General features: G+C 39.8%; 1 protein-coding gene across 4 annotated transcripts in view; it reads right to left on the bottom strand.

Moving 5' to 3' along the window:
- Positions 1-19212, bottom strand: part of lepr (leptin receptor) — a 117236-nt gene that overhangs the window by 51027 nt on the left and 46997 nt on the right. For all 4 annotated transcript variants that reach the window (XR_011961130.1, XR_011961129.1, XM_072574070.1 and 1 more), the window contains exons 7-11: positions 18100-18241; positions 9388-9675; positions 7033-7150; positions 6623-6822; positions 750-898 (exon numbers count right to left, since the gene is read on the bottom strand). Coding sequence is in view for 2 of the 4 variants with exons in the window: in XM_072574070.1 (XP_072430171.1) it covers positions 750-898; positions 6623-6822; positions 7033-7150; positions 9388-9675; positions 18100-18241 (897 nt within the window). In the remaining 2 variants the exon portion in view is untranslated. The remainder of the gene's footprint in view (positions 1-749; positions 899-6622; positions 6823-7032; positions 7151-9387; positions 9676-18099; positions 18242-19212) is intronic.

The following is a 19212-nucleotide window of genomic DNA, read 5'->3' as shown; positions in this document are numbered from 1 at the left end:
TATAAGGGAAGAAACAGTGTATGCAAAAAAACGTATATTGTTTAATTTTCAAAGTCTTCAAAAACTTTGTTTAAAAAGAGAATTTGTTAATGTAACTAGATTGGACTAACTGATTAATTAATTATCTAGTTCGATATAAAGGAGAACAGGAGAGACTATTGTGAGGAAAGAGCTGTAAGACAGCACAGTTAATGAACTCTTTTCACAAAGAAAAGCTTCTTGGTTTGTGTCTCACCAATTGGCAGAAATCTGAATTGACAAGCAATCCTACACAGTGCAGTACTGCTGCACCAAAGTGACAGGCCAGATTGAAAAAAGATACTTGAGGTTTGACCACAGTCAGATTCCTAATGTATTTCTCCAAGTTGTTATGACTTAAATATTTTCAAAGGTAAAGATGGAATGTTCCAAAGCATTCTTCCACACTATCTAATGAAAAGGGTGCATGTAAATGGCATTTATATGGAACTAACATTACATCCTCTTTCCTCTTGCTCATGCCATTCTGAAACACTATTTTATAAGGTTGGTACAAGTTACTATTTCTCCTGCAGTCCCTGCTTTGCTCGACATTTCCTAATGGCAAATGTTGCTGAGATCATGGGATATGTCTGTGTGTGAGGGAGACAGGAGGGTGAAGCAGATTTTCAATGATAATCTTCACTTCAATACTTCCTGGATTTGACAGGTACTTCAAAATGTTGTACAGTTTAGTGCAAGCTTTGTAAACTTCTGGTAGATCATCCTACCTTCCAGTTACCTTCCATTTCGTTCTCGACGTACTGGATTTCAAACTGAAGTTTGTATGGTGGCAGGCGTGGCTTCTCCCAGCTTATATTTAGACGCCCTTCATTTTGGGTGATTTCTGCATCAACATTAAATGGTGCCCAAGGTTTCACTATCAGTAGGAAAAGAAAGGAAGTAACATCAATGGTGTTGTAGTACTTTCAAAACTTGAGCTTTGCATTAGATAAATCGTTCAGCAGTCCATGCACAGATGCCTGCCTCTGTTGTTTCTATTTGCATATGACGTCCAAGACTCTCAAATGGATTCTCAGCGTGAGTTCTGTTTTGACAGGTAGAAGTTGAGTTTTCTCTGTGATTGATTTACAGCTTTATGAGTTTATATTAAGTTATACGTTTTTTCTGTATTGTCAATGTTGGATGTTTATTGCACAAGGTAAAGAAATATGAGTTGTGGGAATGCTTCTGATCTTCATACAGTGAATTTGTCTGATTGACAATGTTATTGGGTTATAGAAAGAACAGTTTTTAATCAAATCATATTTCTGAATGAGTGCTTATCCCTCATCATTCCAAGACATGCCAGTGTTAATATTGGCTCATTGGCTCCGTACACATTGCATACAGAGAGCTTGGTCATGGATGTGGCATGCCATGGTAATAGAGGACTCCATAGTGAGAGGAACTGAACGGGGTTTCTGTGGCAGCATGCAGGATTCGAGGATGGTGTGTTGCCTTCCTGGTGCCAGGATTGAGGACATCGCAGACAGAGTGCAGGAAATCCTCAAGGGCGAAGGTGAAGAGCCAGAGGTGGTGGTACATGTCGGCATGAGCTTGAGGCTCATTTGGAAATTGGCAGATGCAATGTTGTGGGGATAACGGAAACGTGGCTTCGAGTGGACAGGGCCTGGGAAATGAATATTCAATGCTATACGTGCTATCGTAAGGACAGACTGACGGGCAGAGGGGGTGGGGTGGCTCTGTTGGTAAAGGATGATATTCAGTCCCTTGCAGGAGGACCTAGAATCAGGGGATGTAGAGTCAGTATGGATGGAGCTGAGAAATTCTAAGAGTAGAAAGACCCTCATGGGAGTTACCTACAGGCCCCCAAACAGTAGTCTGGATGTAGGGTGTAAGTTGAATAAGGAGCTGAAATTGGTCTGTCGCAAAGATATTACTACAGTTGTTATGGGGGATTTCAACATGCAGGTAGACTGGGAGAATCAGAATGGTACTGGACCCGAAGAAAGGGAGTTTGTGGAGTGTCTCCGAGATGGATTCTTAGAACAGCTTGTGCTGGAGCCTACCAGGGAGAAGGAAATTCTGGATCTGGTATTCTGCAACGAACTGGATTTGATCAGGGACCTCGAAGTGAAGGAGCCATTAGGAGGTAGTGACCATAATACAATAAGCTTTAATCTGCAATTTGAAAGGGAGAGGGTACAATCGGAAGTGACAATATTTCTGTTTAATAAAGGGAACTATGGAGCTATGAGGGAGGATCTGGCCAAAGTTCAATGGTGCAACACCCTAGCAGGGATGGCAGTGGAACAACAACGGCAGGTATTTCTGGGTATAATGCAGAAGATGCAGGATCAGTTCATTCTAAAAAGGAAGAAAGAGCCTAAGAGAAGGCAGGGGTGGCCGTGGCTGACAAGGCAAGTTAAGAAACATATAAAGTCAAAAGAGAAAATGTATAACATAGCAAAGATGAGTGGGAAATCGGAGAACTGGGAAGCTTTTAAAGAACAACAGAGGATTACTAAGAAGGAAATACGCAGAGAAAAAATGAGGTATGAAGGTAAACTGGCCAATAATATAAAGGAGGATAGTAAAAGCTTTTTTAGGTATGTGAAAGGCAAAAAAATGGTTAAAACTAAAATTGGGCCCTTGAAGACAGAAACGGGTGAATATATTACGGGAAACAAAGAAATGGCAGAAGAATTGAATTGGTACTTCAGATCTGTGTTCACTGGAGAAGACACAAGCAATCTCCCAGAGGTAACAGTGGCTGAAGGACCTGAATTGACGGGAATTTACATTTGTGTTGAAAAATGTGGTGCTGGAAAAACACAGCAGGCCAGGCAGCATCCGAGGAGCAGGAGAATTGACGGTTCAGGCATAAGCCCTTCTTCAGGAAGGGCTTCTTCGGCTTATGCCCGAAACGTCGATTCATATGCTCCTCAGATGCTGCCTGGCCTGCTGTGTTTTTCCAGCACCACATTTTTCAACTCTGGTATTCCAGCATCTGCAGTCCTCACTGTCTCCCAGGGAATTTATATTTGTCAGGAAATGGTGTTGGAGAGTCTGTTAGATCTGAAGGTTGATAAGTCTCTGGGACCTGATGGTCTACATCCCAGGGTACTGAAGGAGGTGGGTCTAGAAATCATGGATGCATTGGTGATCATTTTCCAATGTTCTACAGATTCAGGATCAGTTCCTGTGGATTGGAGGGTGGCTAATGTTGTCCCACTTTATAAGAAAGGACGGAGATAGAAAGCAGGGAATTATAGACCAGTTAGTCTGGCCTCAGTGGTGGGTAAGATACTGGAGTCAATTATAAAGAATGGAATTACGACATATCTGGATAGCAGTAACAGGATAGGTCAGAGTCAGCATGGATTTATGAAGGGGAAATCATGCTTGACTAATCTTCTGGAATTTTTTGATGATATAACTCTGAAGATGGACAAGGGAGATCCAGTGGATATAGTGTACCTGGACTTTCAGAAAGCCTTTGATAAAGTCCCACATAGGAGGTTAGTGGGCAAAATTAGGGCACATGGTATTGGGGGCAAAATACTGACTTAGGTTGGAAATTGGTTGGCTGACAGGAGACAAAGAGTTGATAAACGGCTTCATTTTGGAATGGCAGGCAGTGATCAGTGGGGTACCACAGGGATCAGTGCTGGGACCGCAGCTTTTTAGGACATACATTAATGATATAGATATTAGCAGATTTGCTGATGATACAAAGCTGGGTGGCAGGGTGAAATGTGAGGAGGATGTTAGGAGATTACAGGTTGACCTGGACAGGCTAGCTGAGTGGACAGATGCATGGCAGATGCAAGGTAAAAACAATGACTGCAGATGCTGGAAACCAGATTCTGGATTAGTGGTGCTGGAAGAGCACAGCATTTCAGGCAGCATCCAAGGAGCTTCGAAATCGACGTTTCGGGCAAAAGACCTTCATCAGGAATAAAGGCAGTGAGCCTGAAGCGTGAAGAGATAAGCTAGAGGAGGGTGGGGGTGGGGAGAAAGTAGCATAGGGTACAATGGGTGAGTGGGGGAGGGGATGAAGGTGATAGGTCAGGGAGGAGAGGGTGGAGTGGATAGGTGGAAAAGGAGATAGGCAGGTCGGACAAGTCCAGACAAATCATGGGGACAGTGCTGAGCTGGAAGTTTGGAACTAGGGTGAGGTGGGGGAAGGGGAAATGAGGAAACTGTTAAAGTCCACATTGAGGCCCTGGGGTTGAAGTGTTCCGAGGCAGAAGATGAGACGTTCTTCCTCCAGGCGTCTGGTGGTGAGGGAGCAGCGGTGAAGGAGGCCCTGGACCTCCATGTCCTCGGCAGAGTGGGAGGGGGAGTTGAAATGTTGGGCCGCGGGGCGGTGTGGTTGATTGGTGCGGGTGTCCCGGAGATGTTCCCTAAAGCGGTCTGCTAGGAGGCGCCCAGTCTCCCCAATGTAGAGGAGACCGCATCGGGAGCAACGGATACAATAAATGATATGAGTGGATGTGCAAGTAAAACTTTGATGGATGTGGAAGACTCCTTTAGGGCCTTGGATAGAGGTGAGGGAGGAGGTGTGGGCGCAGGTTTTACAGTTCCTGCGGTGGCAGGGGAAAGTGCCAGGATGGGAGGGTGAGTTGTAGGGGGGCATGGACCTGACCAGGTAGTCATGGAGGGAACGGTCTTTGCGGAAGGCGGAAAGGGGTGGGGAGGGAAATATATCCCTGGAGGTGGGGTCTGTTTGGAGGTGGCTGAAATGTTGGCGAATGATTTGGTTTATGCAAAGGTTGGTAGGGTGGAAGGTGAGCACCAGGGGCGTTCTGTCCTTGTTACGGTTGGAGGAGTGGCGTCTGAGGGCGGAGGTGCGGGATGTGGACGAGATGCATTGGAGGGCATTTTTAACCACGTGGGAAGGGAAATTGCGGTCTCTAAAGAAGGAGGCCATCTGGTGTGTTCTGTGGTGGAACTGGTCCTCCTAGGAGCAGATAGAGACGGAGGAATTGGGAATACGGGATGGCATTTTTGCAAGAGGTAGGGTGGGAAGATGCAGTTTAATGTGGATAAATGTGTGGTTATCCAATTTGATGGCAAGAACAGAAAGGCAGATTACTACCTAAATGGAGTCCAGTTAGGTAAAGGGGCAGTACAATGAGATCTAGGTGTTCTTGTACATCAGTCAATGAAAGCAAGCATGCAGGTACAGCAGGCAGTGAAGAAAGCTAATAGCATGCTGGCCTTTATAACAAGAGGAATTGAGTATAGAAGCAAAGACGTTCTTCTGCAGCTGTACAGGGCCCTGGTGAGACCACACCTGGAATATTGTATACAGTTTTGGTCTCAAACTTTGAGGAAAGACATTCTGGTTATTGAGGGAGTGCAGTGTAGGTTCACGAGGTCCATTCCCGGAATGACGCGACTATCTTACATTGAAAGATTAGAGCGATTGGGCTTGTATACGCTAGAGTTTAGAAGGCTGAGAGGGGATCTGATTGAGACATATAAAATTATTAAAGGATTGGACACTCTAGAGGCAGGAAGCATGTTTCCGCTGATGGATGAGTCCCGAACCAGAGGACACAGTTTAAAAATAAGGGGTAGGCCATTTAGAACAGAGTTGAGGCGAAACTTCTTCACCCAGATAGTGATGGGTGTATGGAATGCTCTGCCCCAGAAGGCTGTGGAGGCCAAGTCTCTGGATACTTTCAAGAAAGAGTTGGACAGAGCTCTTAAGGATAGTGGAATCAAGGGTTATGGGGATAAGGCAGGAACAGGATACTGATTGAGGATGATCAGCCATGATCATAATGAATGATGGTGCTGGCTCAAAGGGCAGAATGGCCTACTCCTGCACCTATTGTCTATTGTCTATTGGGTTGTGTGGAAATGACCTGGGGGTGCATGGAGATGACATGGAATGTGAAGGAGAGAGTGGAGGGTATGTGAGTGGTGCAGTCTGGAAGGCTGTACGGATTTTGAAACAACTGTGATGAGGTTCCGGAGAACAGAGGCCGGCCAGCTCTGTTAAGCATTCACCTACTCACCTTGTCGCTTCTAATCTACTTCTGCGATTGACAGAAATTTCCTACCTTCAGCTACTTACCTCGATTACAGAAATCTGACCCAATGAGTTACTTGCAGTTCTCAATCTTTATAATGTCACTAAACTAGAAGGATGTGGAAGAGCTCTACATAAAGGAAAGGACTGCCCCTGTAATACCACATACTCCACAAAGTAAAGCAACAAGGTTCAAAGAAAGGCACCAATAAATCCAGAGCTATTAATGAGTCAAACAAAAGAATACATTGCTTCATTAAACCTCTTGAAATAATACTGTCTATATATTGATGTTGAGAAGGCTATTAAATAATATAAATTGAAGCTTCAATTAAAACCAAAGTCATGTGCATGCTAGAGATTTGAAATAAAAACAGGAAATGTTGTAGGAACTCAGCAGGTCTGGAACCATTTGTGGAGCAAAAAACAGAGTTAATGTTTTGAATCAAATATTACTTCTTCAGAACACAAATAATTGATACTTGCTTCACTTTGAGAATAGAAATTATAATATGTCCCTTTATTAATCTCAAGAGTAGAACTGTAATACAAATGGCTTAGGCTTTTACTAGAGACCAATAAAGCTTGACTCACCTACATCCATAGGAATTACACAGGTTGGTGGAGATTTGAATGTTGTTTCTTGATGGTTAAATTCTAACCACATCACATGGCCAAAGGTGAGATTGATGGGCTTTATATGACACTCATAAAATTCATTAATCACCAGAGGGCATTCTTTAATATCAACATTTTCATCTTCAACTTGTAGGTTATCACACCAAGACCCTTTCCTTTTAAGAAAAGAAGAATCATAGACAACATGGACATTGTTTTAATCAAGTCACATTATACATCAAATAATAATGGCAAAATGTTGAACTAGTTTTGCAGGTCTGCTAGATTCAGTTCAGACTTTATGCAATACCTTTACTAAATGAGCAATCAGAAGTTATTCCCCCCCTCAAACCCCCACAAAAAAGATAAGTATAAATTATCCTTACATGTAATACTTTAGCTTGTAGTTGCTGACTGTGCCTGTTTTCAATGTTCTTGGGAGCCATCTACAGATCATGGTTTCCATTGCACCATTAGTCTCACATGAGATGTTACTCTTCATATCTAATTACAAATATCAAAATTATGAGAAATGTAGTAAAAGCATCTTTGTAAACGGGAAAAAACAGGAAGCTAATATTTTGATTTAAACTGGTAATATCAGATAAAATAAAGTTAAATGTATAAAGATAATCTGAAGCACTTATCTAGACACATTAATTATAATTACTTTCATATGACTTTTTGAACATCCTTAAAAATAGACCAGACAATTTCATAAAATTATATTGTATATACTCAAAAACCAGCTCCAAATAGTTAAATACTATAGTTATTCAATGTGTAAATCTATTCAGAAAAGGACATTCAATTAGCGCGTTTTGAGTAGATTTACAGCTCAGGTTGAGGTTCTGGATGTAGATTTGCTCGCTGAGCTGGAAGGTTCATTTTCAGACGTTTTGTCACCATACTAGGTAACACCAACAGTGAGCCTCCGGATGAAGCACTGGTGGCATGGCCTGCTTTCTATTTATGTGTTTAGGTTTCCTTGGGTTGGTGATGTCGTTTCCTGTGGTGATGTCCTGTTACTTTTCTCAGGGGTGGTAAATGGGATCCAAGTCAATGTGTTTCTTGATAGAATTCCGGTTGAAGTGCCATGCTTCTAGGAATTCTTGTGCATGTCTCTGTTTGGTTTGTCCTAGGATGGATATGTTGTCCCAGTCTATGTGTAAGGATCCTAGTGAGAGTGAGTCATGTCTTTTTGTGGCTAGTTGACGTTTATGTCCAACAGGATACATCCATCCTAGGACAAGCCAAACAGAGGTACGCACGAGAATCCCTAGAAACATAACATTCCAACCGGAACTCTATCAAGAATCGCATTGGCTTGGATCCCATTTACCACCCCCTGAGAAGAGGAACAGGAAATGATATCACCACAGGAAATTACTTCAACATCCCAAGCAAACCTAAACACAAGTAGAAAGCGGGCCATGCCACTAGTGCTTCATCCAGAGGCTCACTGATGATGTTACCTAGTATGGTGACAAAACATCTGAAACTGAACCTTCCAGTTCAGCGAGCAAATCTACATCCAAAGACATTCAGTAATGCAATTTTGAATTTGAAATATTTTAGTAATACTTGTTATATAATTTCCACCAATAAAGAGTTTACTGTAAAGGTATGCAAGCATTAAATGTATAATAAGTTGTATCTTTTTATAAGATTACCTACACTCTGGTAATGACCTAAGGTGAGCATGTGCCCCTATTGATAAACACCATTGGATTTAAACAGTAGTCTGACATTGTCAAATATAATGTACTTTTGAGAGGGAAAGAAGTTGAATCAACTAGTTATGACAACATTTTATAGAGGAGGCTTCATACTGAAACATAAACACCCTGCTCTACTAAAATAAACCTATTCTGGGATGCAATCCTATAGCACTCCCCATTACCTTATCTAAATTACTGATTTTCCTATACTATAAGTCCACAGTTCTTTCAATTTTTAACCTACAAGGCTAAATGATTACTCATGGAGGTGGATCCCAGCATGTCTGGAAGGAAAATAAAGTTTGCAAAATTGATAACAGGAATAAATGATCATGAATTGCTTTAGAACTTAAACAATTAATGGTGGGGCCCAGGGTAGTGCTGTAGAACCGAGAGACCTAGGGGTTGAAATACATAATTCTTGGAAGTTTGCATCACAGGTAGACAGGGTGGTGAAGAAGGCGTTTAGCATGCTTGCCTTCATTGCTCATATCCTTAAGTATAGGAGTTGGAATGTCATGTTGCGGTTGTACAGGCCCTTCTGGAGTATTGTGTACAGTTCTAGTTGCCCTGTTATAGGAAGGATGTTATTAAATTGGAAAGAGTTCAGAAAAGATTTACCAGGATGTTGCTGGAAATGGAAGGTTTGAGTTATAAAAATAGGCTGGGACTTTTTCATTGGAGTGGAGGAGGTTGAGGAATGAGATATAGAGGTTTTTAAAATCATGAGAGACATAGATAAGGGGAGTTCAGAATGAGGGGACATACTCGTAAGGTGAGAGAAGAAAGTTTTAAAAAGGACATGAGGGCATGAACCTTTAAAAGACATAGGATAAGTACATGAATAGGAAAGGTTTTGAGGAATACAGGCCAAATGCAGGCAAGTGGGGCTAGAATCGTTTGGGAACATGGTTGGTGTGGACTAATTGGGCTGAAGGGTCTTTTTCCATGCTGTATGACTCTGACTCTATAACTCAAATTGCCAGAAAACATGCATTATATTTTCCAAAATTATCTTACCAATTATGATTATTTCAGCATAACGAAAGTTACATATATTTCTTTCTTCATTTTGAAGGCAACACTGTAGCATGTTGCACTGGGATTGTCCATTTGATGTTACGTTGAGGAGAGTAACACTGGTTTCATGATCATTGATTAATGTATATTGATGGTCTGGAATTTTTTCATTCATATTTAACCACCAGACGACATTGTTAGTGGTTAGAGTCTGATTATAAAAAACACACCTCACTGTAACATCCGAGCCAACAGTGGTCAGCACTTGAGGAGGGTAATATGTAATTTCTGTCAAAAAATATTTGCAAGTTAAAGAAGTAGATATTTGTCTTAGAATTAATACATTTATAAATATATAACACTTCATGTTATTACCAAAAGAATAGTATTATGTCTTTCTCCAGCCTGAGTTTGACCATGGCACACAAACTTAAAGACTGATGAACGGATTCAAAATTCCCAACTTGCTGTATGTCTGTGTTTCGTTAATCCTTATCATTCACATTTTCCTCATTGGTGAGGCAAAGATACATAAGAGTTGAATTAGGTAAAGTTATTTCATGTAAAAAATGAAACTTCATAAATAGTTTGTACTAACTGATCCAAATAAGCCTAAGGTAGTTCAACAACCACAAAACAATCTTACCAATTATTTTGACATAGAAAAAATGCATTTGGTTCTTTTATTTGCTTTTAGCTGCATGAATACAGCATATGTAACAATTCTGACCATATGAATCACTTGTTCATTAGTGAGTATTAAGCAGTAGGCTGGGAATTATTTGAGCAGGTGAGGAATAGTGTCATTAAAGACTATTTGTAACAAAACATTCCGTGTTTCTTGAAGTATGTCATTTATTTCAGCTAAAAGCAAGAAGAAAAGACAAAATGTTATCCATTACGCCATTAAAGTAGACATTATTAACTCACTTGGGCCTAGTTTCCTTCCTCTCTCTGTGTGCTACTGTTCTAATAATTTAACATTATAAAATTCTAATGAACTGTATTCTTTTTTTTTGAAATATTTTCTTTATGATGTTGCCTACAGGCAAAAAAAAATCCACAAAGAATCTATCTACCCTCCATACATTCACAATTTCACTTGTAAATCAATGAGTTTAGCTGTCAGGGGACCAGAGTGTAGTCTTGGATTCTCATATTATTTAGATGTAAACCATTATGAAGCAGTACTTTTCACAAGACTTGATGACAACTGAAACTGGCATAAGTGTAGGTTGAGTGGGAGAGAAAATTCCAGCTTTCAGACTTGCACTTTTATTGCATCTTCCACGCCATACATAGGATATTCTGAAATGTTTTAGAACAGTGAAACACATTTGAAGTGTAATTACTATTCTAAAGTAGGAAATGGGACAGTGAATTTGTGCACAGCAGGGTCCCAGAAGCAAATATACGTTAATCATCAACCAAATAATCTTTGCTAGGTTTTGGTTCATGGATAAATGTCTTATAACCTCTCATGATTTTTTTGATTAGTGCCATGTATCAGTTCCATCCACCTAACTGGTTAGATTTGTCTTAGTTTAATGTGAACCAAAGAACAGCATCTCTGACAGTGCAGCATTCTCTGTACTGCACTAAGATGTCATCCTGAAATCTGTACTCAACTCTCTGGGACTTGAACCCATGAACATGTGATTCAGAGACATGAATGCTACCACTGAACCAAGGCTGATAACAGTTTGAATCATATTCACATAAAATTTGTAAGAAGGTTTATATTTTATCATAAAAATCAAATTATATTTTGCTATGTTGTGAGAATATTCATTATCTAAAATGCAATAATATGGAAGATCAGACCATTTAACCTATAATTAGATTAGATTATCTACAGTGTGGAAACAGGCCATCTGGCCCAACAAGTCCACACCTACCCTCCGAAGAGTACCCACCCAGACCCATTTCCCTCTGTCTAATGCACCTAACAGCATGGGCAATTTAGCATGGCCAATTCACCTGACCTGCACTTTGGGAGGAAACTGGTGGACCAGGAGGAAACCCACACAGACACGGGGAGAATATGCAAACTCCAACAGACAGTCACCCGAGGTGGGAATCGAACCCGGGTCCCTGGTGCTGTGAGGCAGCAGTGCTAACCACTGAGCTACCCCCAATCATTATATAAAGATCAAAAACTAATAGCTTGTTACAGCCTAATGTATACTACGTGAAGCACGATCTTCCTGGTACAAGCTTAAAGCAAAACTAATGTGCATATGCTGCAATAAATACTGTGGCATTTCAGGAACCCCAGAAAGGATTCTTGGGTTCAGGACTAGAAAAGACCAGAATATCTACCATTCCACGGAGTGAGATTTGGGAATAGCAGGTAAGTCGCATTATGTTTGTATGTCTGCAATCTACCTGAAATCATTTCAAAATGACTTCAAACAGTTGTTCAATGTATCTCAATTTCCATTTTGTTCATTACTGCTTTAAAGCAAAGTTCCAGTATCCTGCCATCCTCAATCTTTTAGGCACAGAGTTGAATCATTTAAAAAAGGGAGCCACGAAGGAGAATATGTGGGTCCTAGTGCATGAAAATATGACTGATGATCTTCTGGATGGGGAGCCACCACTTTCAAATAAAAATCAAACTTAGTGTATTTATTGTCAGAATAAATCTGAAAATCAAACCACTATATTTTTTTAAACAGGTACTATTTGACCATGCTAAATCTTTCTACCATTTTTGGACATTTTATTTTGGTCTTTAAAGGAATGACTTGTTTATCAGCAACATTAATTTGATCTCACAGCAACAGCTGTCCAAGAGGTGTCCAAGGGAAGCTTTCACAGCTGCCTCCTGCTAAGTTGTACCTGCTGGGGCAGGTGGCAGGAATTTTAAATGAAAGATGCTCAGCTGCTTTCAGCAGATCAGACACAACAAAGCCACACGTGTCTGTTCACTCAGGAAGACATCCAGCAGCAAATATGTTGAGAAACTCCTTCAATCTCTGTTGGTCAGGGGGTCAGGCTTTTAACAGCGGAATGCCATGAACTGAGTCATGCAGCATTAGGGTGCAAGAGGATATAATTGCTCAATTATACATTTCTATGCCTGCAAATCTGCGTCAAGTTATCAGAACAGCAACACAAGCTGGAACCCTGACACTTGATCTCCTTGCATACCAAGTCAATGATAGAGTGCCGTTGCTCAGTTACATTGTTGCTTTACATTGTGAGCTATGTCCCTTGCCATCTGCTTCTCCCAATTTACCTCTCTTCGTGTGCACCATTGATAACAGACACTTGTCAATGTTTGATTACTGTGTGTTTCAAATTAATTTCATTTGTAATATTTGTCACATTGAAGTATAATTTCTTTTTCCTACTTCTGTTGTTTCTTACACTATCTTGAGTTTGTGTGCACAGTGGCAGGAAACAACATGATTGATTATTACTCAACCAACTGACCTACTATGATGAGGGGAAGGAGGAGTGGCATTCTGAAGGTGGGAGTTGATCACTGCTGAAGAATTTTAATATAACATCATGACCCATTCTGGTCTGTTCACTGCTAGTTACCACAAATGGCTCTATTTCAGGGTCCTATTCTACTTCCCAGCCAGAAAGACATTGCTCCCCTAATCCCAGTGCTTTTTAAAGGGATTATTGATCATTTTCAGAATAGTTGATCATTGATTTATACAGGCTGATATGCTGGGTTTGTAAAATGCTTAGTATTTTCTTATGATCATTTAAAGCCAATGAAGCTGACAGGGAATGGTGTGCCCTGAAGATCTTGTTACTTACACTTCAAGAGTTCTACTCATTCCACTTGCTCCAAGTGACTTGTGCTCTAGTTCTTCCCTCCAGTGGTAAGCAGAATGGCAGGAAGAATAAAGCAGAAGAAACACAGAGCTGCTCAGAGAGAAAGAGGGAAAAAGGGCACTAAGCAGGGGACCATAACCACACAGGGTCTCCAGGGAGCAACTTTCTTTCCAGAACCTCAGTATGGAATGGTGTGTTAGACACTTTCAGTTCAATCAGGTGTTCTCTGAATCTGCTGCAGGCAAACCTGCAAACTCATTGCAAGTTTAGCACGTACCAGTGAATGTGAAGGTGATCTGGGTTATGTATCTCTTAGGAACACAAAAATATAAGAACAGGACTTAGACCATTTAGCTTCTTGATCCTGTTCCACTATTCAATGAAATCATAACTGATCTGTGACTTCATTTCACACCCTGTTCCTTTTTCCATATTTCTTTATACCTTCGATTAACAAAACTCTATTAATCTCAAATTTAAAATTTCATAATTGATCTCACAACATTTACCATTTGCGGATGAGAGATCCAAACTTTAACTAAAATAACTAAACAAATTAACTAAAATATCTTCTCACTTCCCACCTACCATTCCTCAAATACTTGAACATTGGAAGTTAAGACATGATTGATTCACAAAGTGCAAGGAGTACAACTCTAGTCATTTTAGTATCTCCCTGTTGCTTAATAGTTTGAGTTCAGCTATCACTCTAATAGATCTACTACAATCACTCTAAGGCCAATATGTCCTTTCAAAGATGTAGTTCCCATAATAGTCCAAATGGAATAGAATCGAGGCCTTGTATACTTGTATTTTAACTCTCTAGACATAAAGATCAGTTACTTTGATTATTTTCTGTAATTATACATTTCATTTTAGTGATCTATATGCCTAGACCCCCCAAGTGTCTTCGGATCCTATTGTATCCAGCTTTACACAATTGAGAAGTTGAGAATTGAGAAACCTTACAGAAAGTTTTCTAAAAGCCCAGATAAACTATATCCATTGGCTCCCACTTTACAACTCCACTCATTATATCCTTCAAAAGGTTCCAGTAGATTTGTTAAACAGTGCTAGGTATAACTTTTTTTTTCAATTTGTGAGCCATTCCTTTATATTGGAAAATATCATGTCACTTCACTATTTAAGACAGGTGGGATCAGAGAAGCTGGGAATTATTAAGCAGTTCAGAAATTGGCTGAGTGGCAGGAAACCAAGAGATAGTTAATGAGTAGTTTTTTTATTGGCAGGATGTAACTCATGGTATCTCACAAGTATTTGTTTTGAGGTCTCATGAATGACTTGGGTGATCGAATAAAAAAAATATGTATTCAAGTGTGTCAATGTCACAAAGATAGGTAGTATTTGCATAGTATAGAGAAGCATAAAATTACATAGAGATGCTAATAGATTGCATGAATAGGCTAAAATATGGCAAGCAGATGTGAGGCATCTGCTTTTAATCAAAGCAAGGAGAGAATAAGGTAAAGGAAAGGATAGGGCAGCATCCTCACTTACTTTTTCAAAAATCCTGGGATGGCAATCATCTGCTCCTGGGGATTGGATTACTCCTTAGTATCATTAATTTCCTCATTACTCTTACCAATTATAACATTTTACTGAACAGAAACATGCTTGACAAATCTACTGGAATTTTTTGAAGATGTAATGAGTAAAGTTGAAAAGTGGGAGCCATGAATGTGGCTTACCTGGACTTTCGGAAAGTTTTCCATAAGATCCCACATAAGAAATTAGCGTGGAATTAAAGGGCATTGCATTGGGGCCAGTATAATGACATGTATAGAGAACTGGTCAGCTGACAGGAAACAAAATAGGAATGAATGAGTTTTTTTTCCAAGTTTCTGACAGTGACGAGTGGGATACCGCAGGGATCAATGCTTGCAACCCAGCTATACACAACATATCTTAATGATTTAGATGAGGGAACTAGATGGGTGGCAGATGAAATATAAGGTTTACTCCACCACATCTCTCCCTACATCCCATCTTCAGCATACATACCAACGTTGTCTGAACTAACATCAGCTCTGATGGAGGGTCACTCAACCCAAAATGTTAACTCTGCTTTGTCTCCACAGATGCTGCCAGACCTGTTAGGTTTTTCCAACAAATTCTGTTTTTATTCCCTATTTTTATGCTCCATTTCCCTTGAAATAAAGTCCAAGATTCTACTTGCAGTCCTAATTACATGTCTCATGTTCATGGTAACATTTTGTGATTCATATAAGCGTTGTACATCCAGATCCCCCTGTATCAAAGCACTATGCAGTCAGCCTCGTAATAAAATTTTACTTATCTCTTGTTCACACTGAAGTGGACAATTGCACATTTTCCAGCCTTATACTTCATCTATCACTATTTTGCCAAGTACCTTAACCTAGCCATAATGCAGACATTTTGTCTCCCACTCAAACTTAGCTTTCCTACCTATCTTTTTATCATCAGGCAATTTAATAATATGCACTGTTCTCCAAGTCATTAATAGAAAGTATTTATAGAAGGCTTTGCAGCTAATGCTGAGCTAACAAATAGAATTCATAACTGTTTTTAAAAGGAGCACTGAAGGCACCAATGTGACTTGATGATAGTTTGTGCTGTCCCCCAACATACTGCAGTTAAAGGGGGACATAACTTTGTTCATGTGATCCACTACATATCGAATTTTAATTCTCAGAAGTCAAGCAGTTTTCTTGAAAGAGGGAAAACAATAAGATAAGAAACTGCAATGGCTGCTCTTTTAGTCCTGGGTGGCTGGTTCAAAGCAGCAAAAGCAGAGCTCTGATAACCTGTCAGTCAGGGTTAATGCTTGGGAGTCTCAATTAGGAAACTAATTTTTTCCCTTTCAGTTCTCAATAGCTTCAGATGTAGCTCAATAGGCCGAAACAACTCTCCAAAATCGTAACCCAATGGGTTGTGTTTTGTGGAATTTAGAAATGGATTGAAGTTGGCGGTTAAGCAATTAGAGAACCTTCCTCTCCTCATTTGATGGCTATGTAGTCACAACCTGAGACAAAGGTTACTGATTATTGATCAATGGCAATGACTACTTCTACTCCCTAATTCATAATGCCATTGCAGACATCTCAAATAAGGAAAAGAAGCAAATTGAAATAACCTTTAGCTTGCCTGTATTAAATGTACTGCAACGAACTGGAAACTGAGCTGATGGAAGAGCTGCTCATTTTTTAGTTTGAAACATTAAATTTGCTGAGCTGTGGCACAGAAAAAGACGAAATAGAGACCATGAGAAAGGAACAAAGATAATGCAGATGAATAAAAGATAGTACGGATCTTTGAATAGATCTTGGTGATGATAAAACTCAGATGAGATGGAATTTAGGGTTCTAAGCAAATTCAAGGGACTTCATGTAAAGAAAATTTACTAAAGGAAAGTTAAAAAGAGGACATTTTCAGATTGGGCTCAAAATTTAGAGTTTTAACAAAGACTTCAGATTACATTTGATGCTGGTGTTGGACTGAGGTGTACAAAGTTAAAAATCACACAACACCAGGTTATAGTCCAACAGGTTTAATTGGGAGCACTAGCTTTCTGAGCGCTGCTGCTTCATCAGTTGATTGTGGATTACATTTGGCTATTGTGATTTTGTCTTTTCGTAAGACAATTTGGCATGTCAATAAAGTAGTCCTATTTAACTCCTCAAATGATTTGGAGATGCCGGTGTTGGACTGGGGTGTACAAAGTTAAAAATCACACAACACCAGGTTATAGTCCAACAGGCTTAACTGGAAGCACACTAGCTTTTGGAGCGTAGTGGTAGTGGAGGGCTCAATCCTAACACACAGAATTTATAGCAAAAATTTACAGAGTGATGTAACTGAAATTATACACTGAAAAATCACAGACAATCAATTTTTCAATTGATCACAGTGGAAAACATTACTGCAATCACAAGAGATCATCTTTGTAGTTGTGAAGAGAAATCTGACCAGATATCAGAGAAGACAACCAGCAAAATATCAGAAAGAGAATGGAGGAACAATCTATTTAAGGTGATTTTATGCCAAAGCTCAACGGAAATATGTCTGCTCATTCTGACAGCAGATATTGTTGAAGATTTTTTAGCATACAATTTTCTTTCCTCCTTATTGTTTTTCTTTTTTTTGTTTCTTTCTCTCTTCCTTCCATAACTTGTTAAATCTGTAATAATTTCAAATCTGAAAATGTTCTAAATCTGTATGTTCTTATATTAGATTACTTACAGTGTGGAAACAGGCCCGTCGGCCCAACAAGTCCACACCGACACGCCGAAGCGCAACCCACCCTGACCCATTCCCCTATGTTTATCCCTTCACCTAACACTACAAGCAATTTAGCATGGCCAATTCATCTAACCTGCACATTTTTGGACTGTGGGAGGAAACTGGAGCACCAGAGGAAACCCACGCAGACACGGGGAGAATATGCAAACTCCACACAGTCAATCGCCTGAGGCGTGAACTGAACCCGAGTCTCTGGCACTGCAAGGCAGCAGTGCTAACCACTGTGCCACCGTGATGCCCACAACGGCACGGTGACACAGTGTGTATAAGTGTGTGTACAAGTGAACTCTATTCAATTAACCAACTTCTGTGTGAGTCTTCAATTTGTCCTTTTGTAATACATGGGTCAATACAAAGTATAAGCCAGGATGAATCATTTAAAACAACAAGGCATACACTCATTCAATTTCTTTTTGATCAGTGATTTTAGCAAAATTATAAACCTTCTTCCCATATCCATTCAATATGTTATTGTCACAGCAGAAATGAGGAAAGAAGTTTAACATTTCCTACACTTATACAATAAAATATATAGAATATATATGATAATATATATTGTGCTGTTTGTTTGTGATCCCTATTGCGTACTTGCTGCAGCTATTCACTGCTTACCTAGAACATCCACCTGAATAGGTTCACTCCAATCACTCCAAAACCCTGGTCCATTGCGACGTTTGCAGCGAACAACAACTAAGTAAGAAATGTCACTCTGCAAATCACGAAGGATCAAAGAATTTTCCCAGACATCCTTAACCTATCACATAGGATAAACAACATCTTCAAATCATAAATGCAATTTAATCATATATTATTTATATAAAAATATTTCGTGATTATTTGTTTGAGACCTTTACAACATCCAATGATGTAATTGAGCACTTTACAATAAACAGAACCTACATAACCTGGGCACTTATAAAAACTGTAAGGTCACTGGGAAGAGTCAGTGTGGTTTGTGGGAGGGAAATCATGCAGATTAATTGGAGTTTCTTGGAAAAGTAAAATGCACTGTGGATAAAGGACAGCCTGTAGATATAAGTGTCCTTGAATTTCCGACGATAGCTGACATGATTTTACATAAAAGGTTAGCATGCAACATAGAATCTCATGAATGTAGGAGTAACATATGAACATGGGTAGAAGTTTTGCTGGTAGAAAACAGAATATGCTTAAATACGTCTGTTTCTGACTGGCTGGATCTGAAGAGTAGGGTCCCTCAGGGGTCTGAGCTAGGTCCTCAACATTTTACAATTTATATCAATGACTTGGATGGGGAGAGTGAAGGCATAGTAGTTGTATCCGCAGAGGATACAATGTTAAATAGGAAAGTATATTATAAAGATGACATTAGTACAACGCAGACAGACACAGATAAGTTGAAAGAGTAGTCATGTATTTGGCAGATGGAGCATAATGTGTGAAGGTGGAGTATAAAGTTATGGAGTCGAGTATGATTATGACATTTAAATGGAATTTGGATGGGTGCATAAATAGGAAGGGTTTAGAGGGCTACAGGCCAAATGCTGGCAAATGTGACTAGATCAGTTTAAGATATCTGGTTGGTATGGATGGATTGGACCGAAGCATCTGTTTCTGTGCTGTACATCTCTATAACTTTATGACTATAAAGGAAAGATCCAGTGGGTAATTTCCGTTTGGTCTCTGAACAATGCCTTTTTAGTTACCTAAATTAGCATACACGGTTGTTGACTTGATAGTAGGTTA

The sequence above is a fragment of the Chiloscyllium punctatum genome, chromosome 7 (assembly GCF_047496795.1).
Source record: "Chiloscyllium punctatum isolate Juve2018m chromosome 7, sChiPun1.3, whole genome shotgun sequence".
In the NCBI taxonomy this organism is placed as follows: domain Eukaryota; kingdom Metazoa; phylum Chordata; class Chondrichthyes; order Orectolobiformes; family Hemiscylliidae; genus Chiloscyllium; species Chiloscyllium punctatum.
The sequence above is the reverse complement of the archived record's forward strand: the minus strand, read 5'-3'. Positions and strand labels throughout refer to the sequence as shown.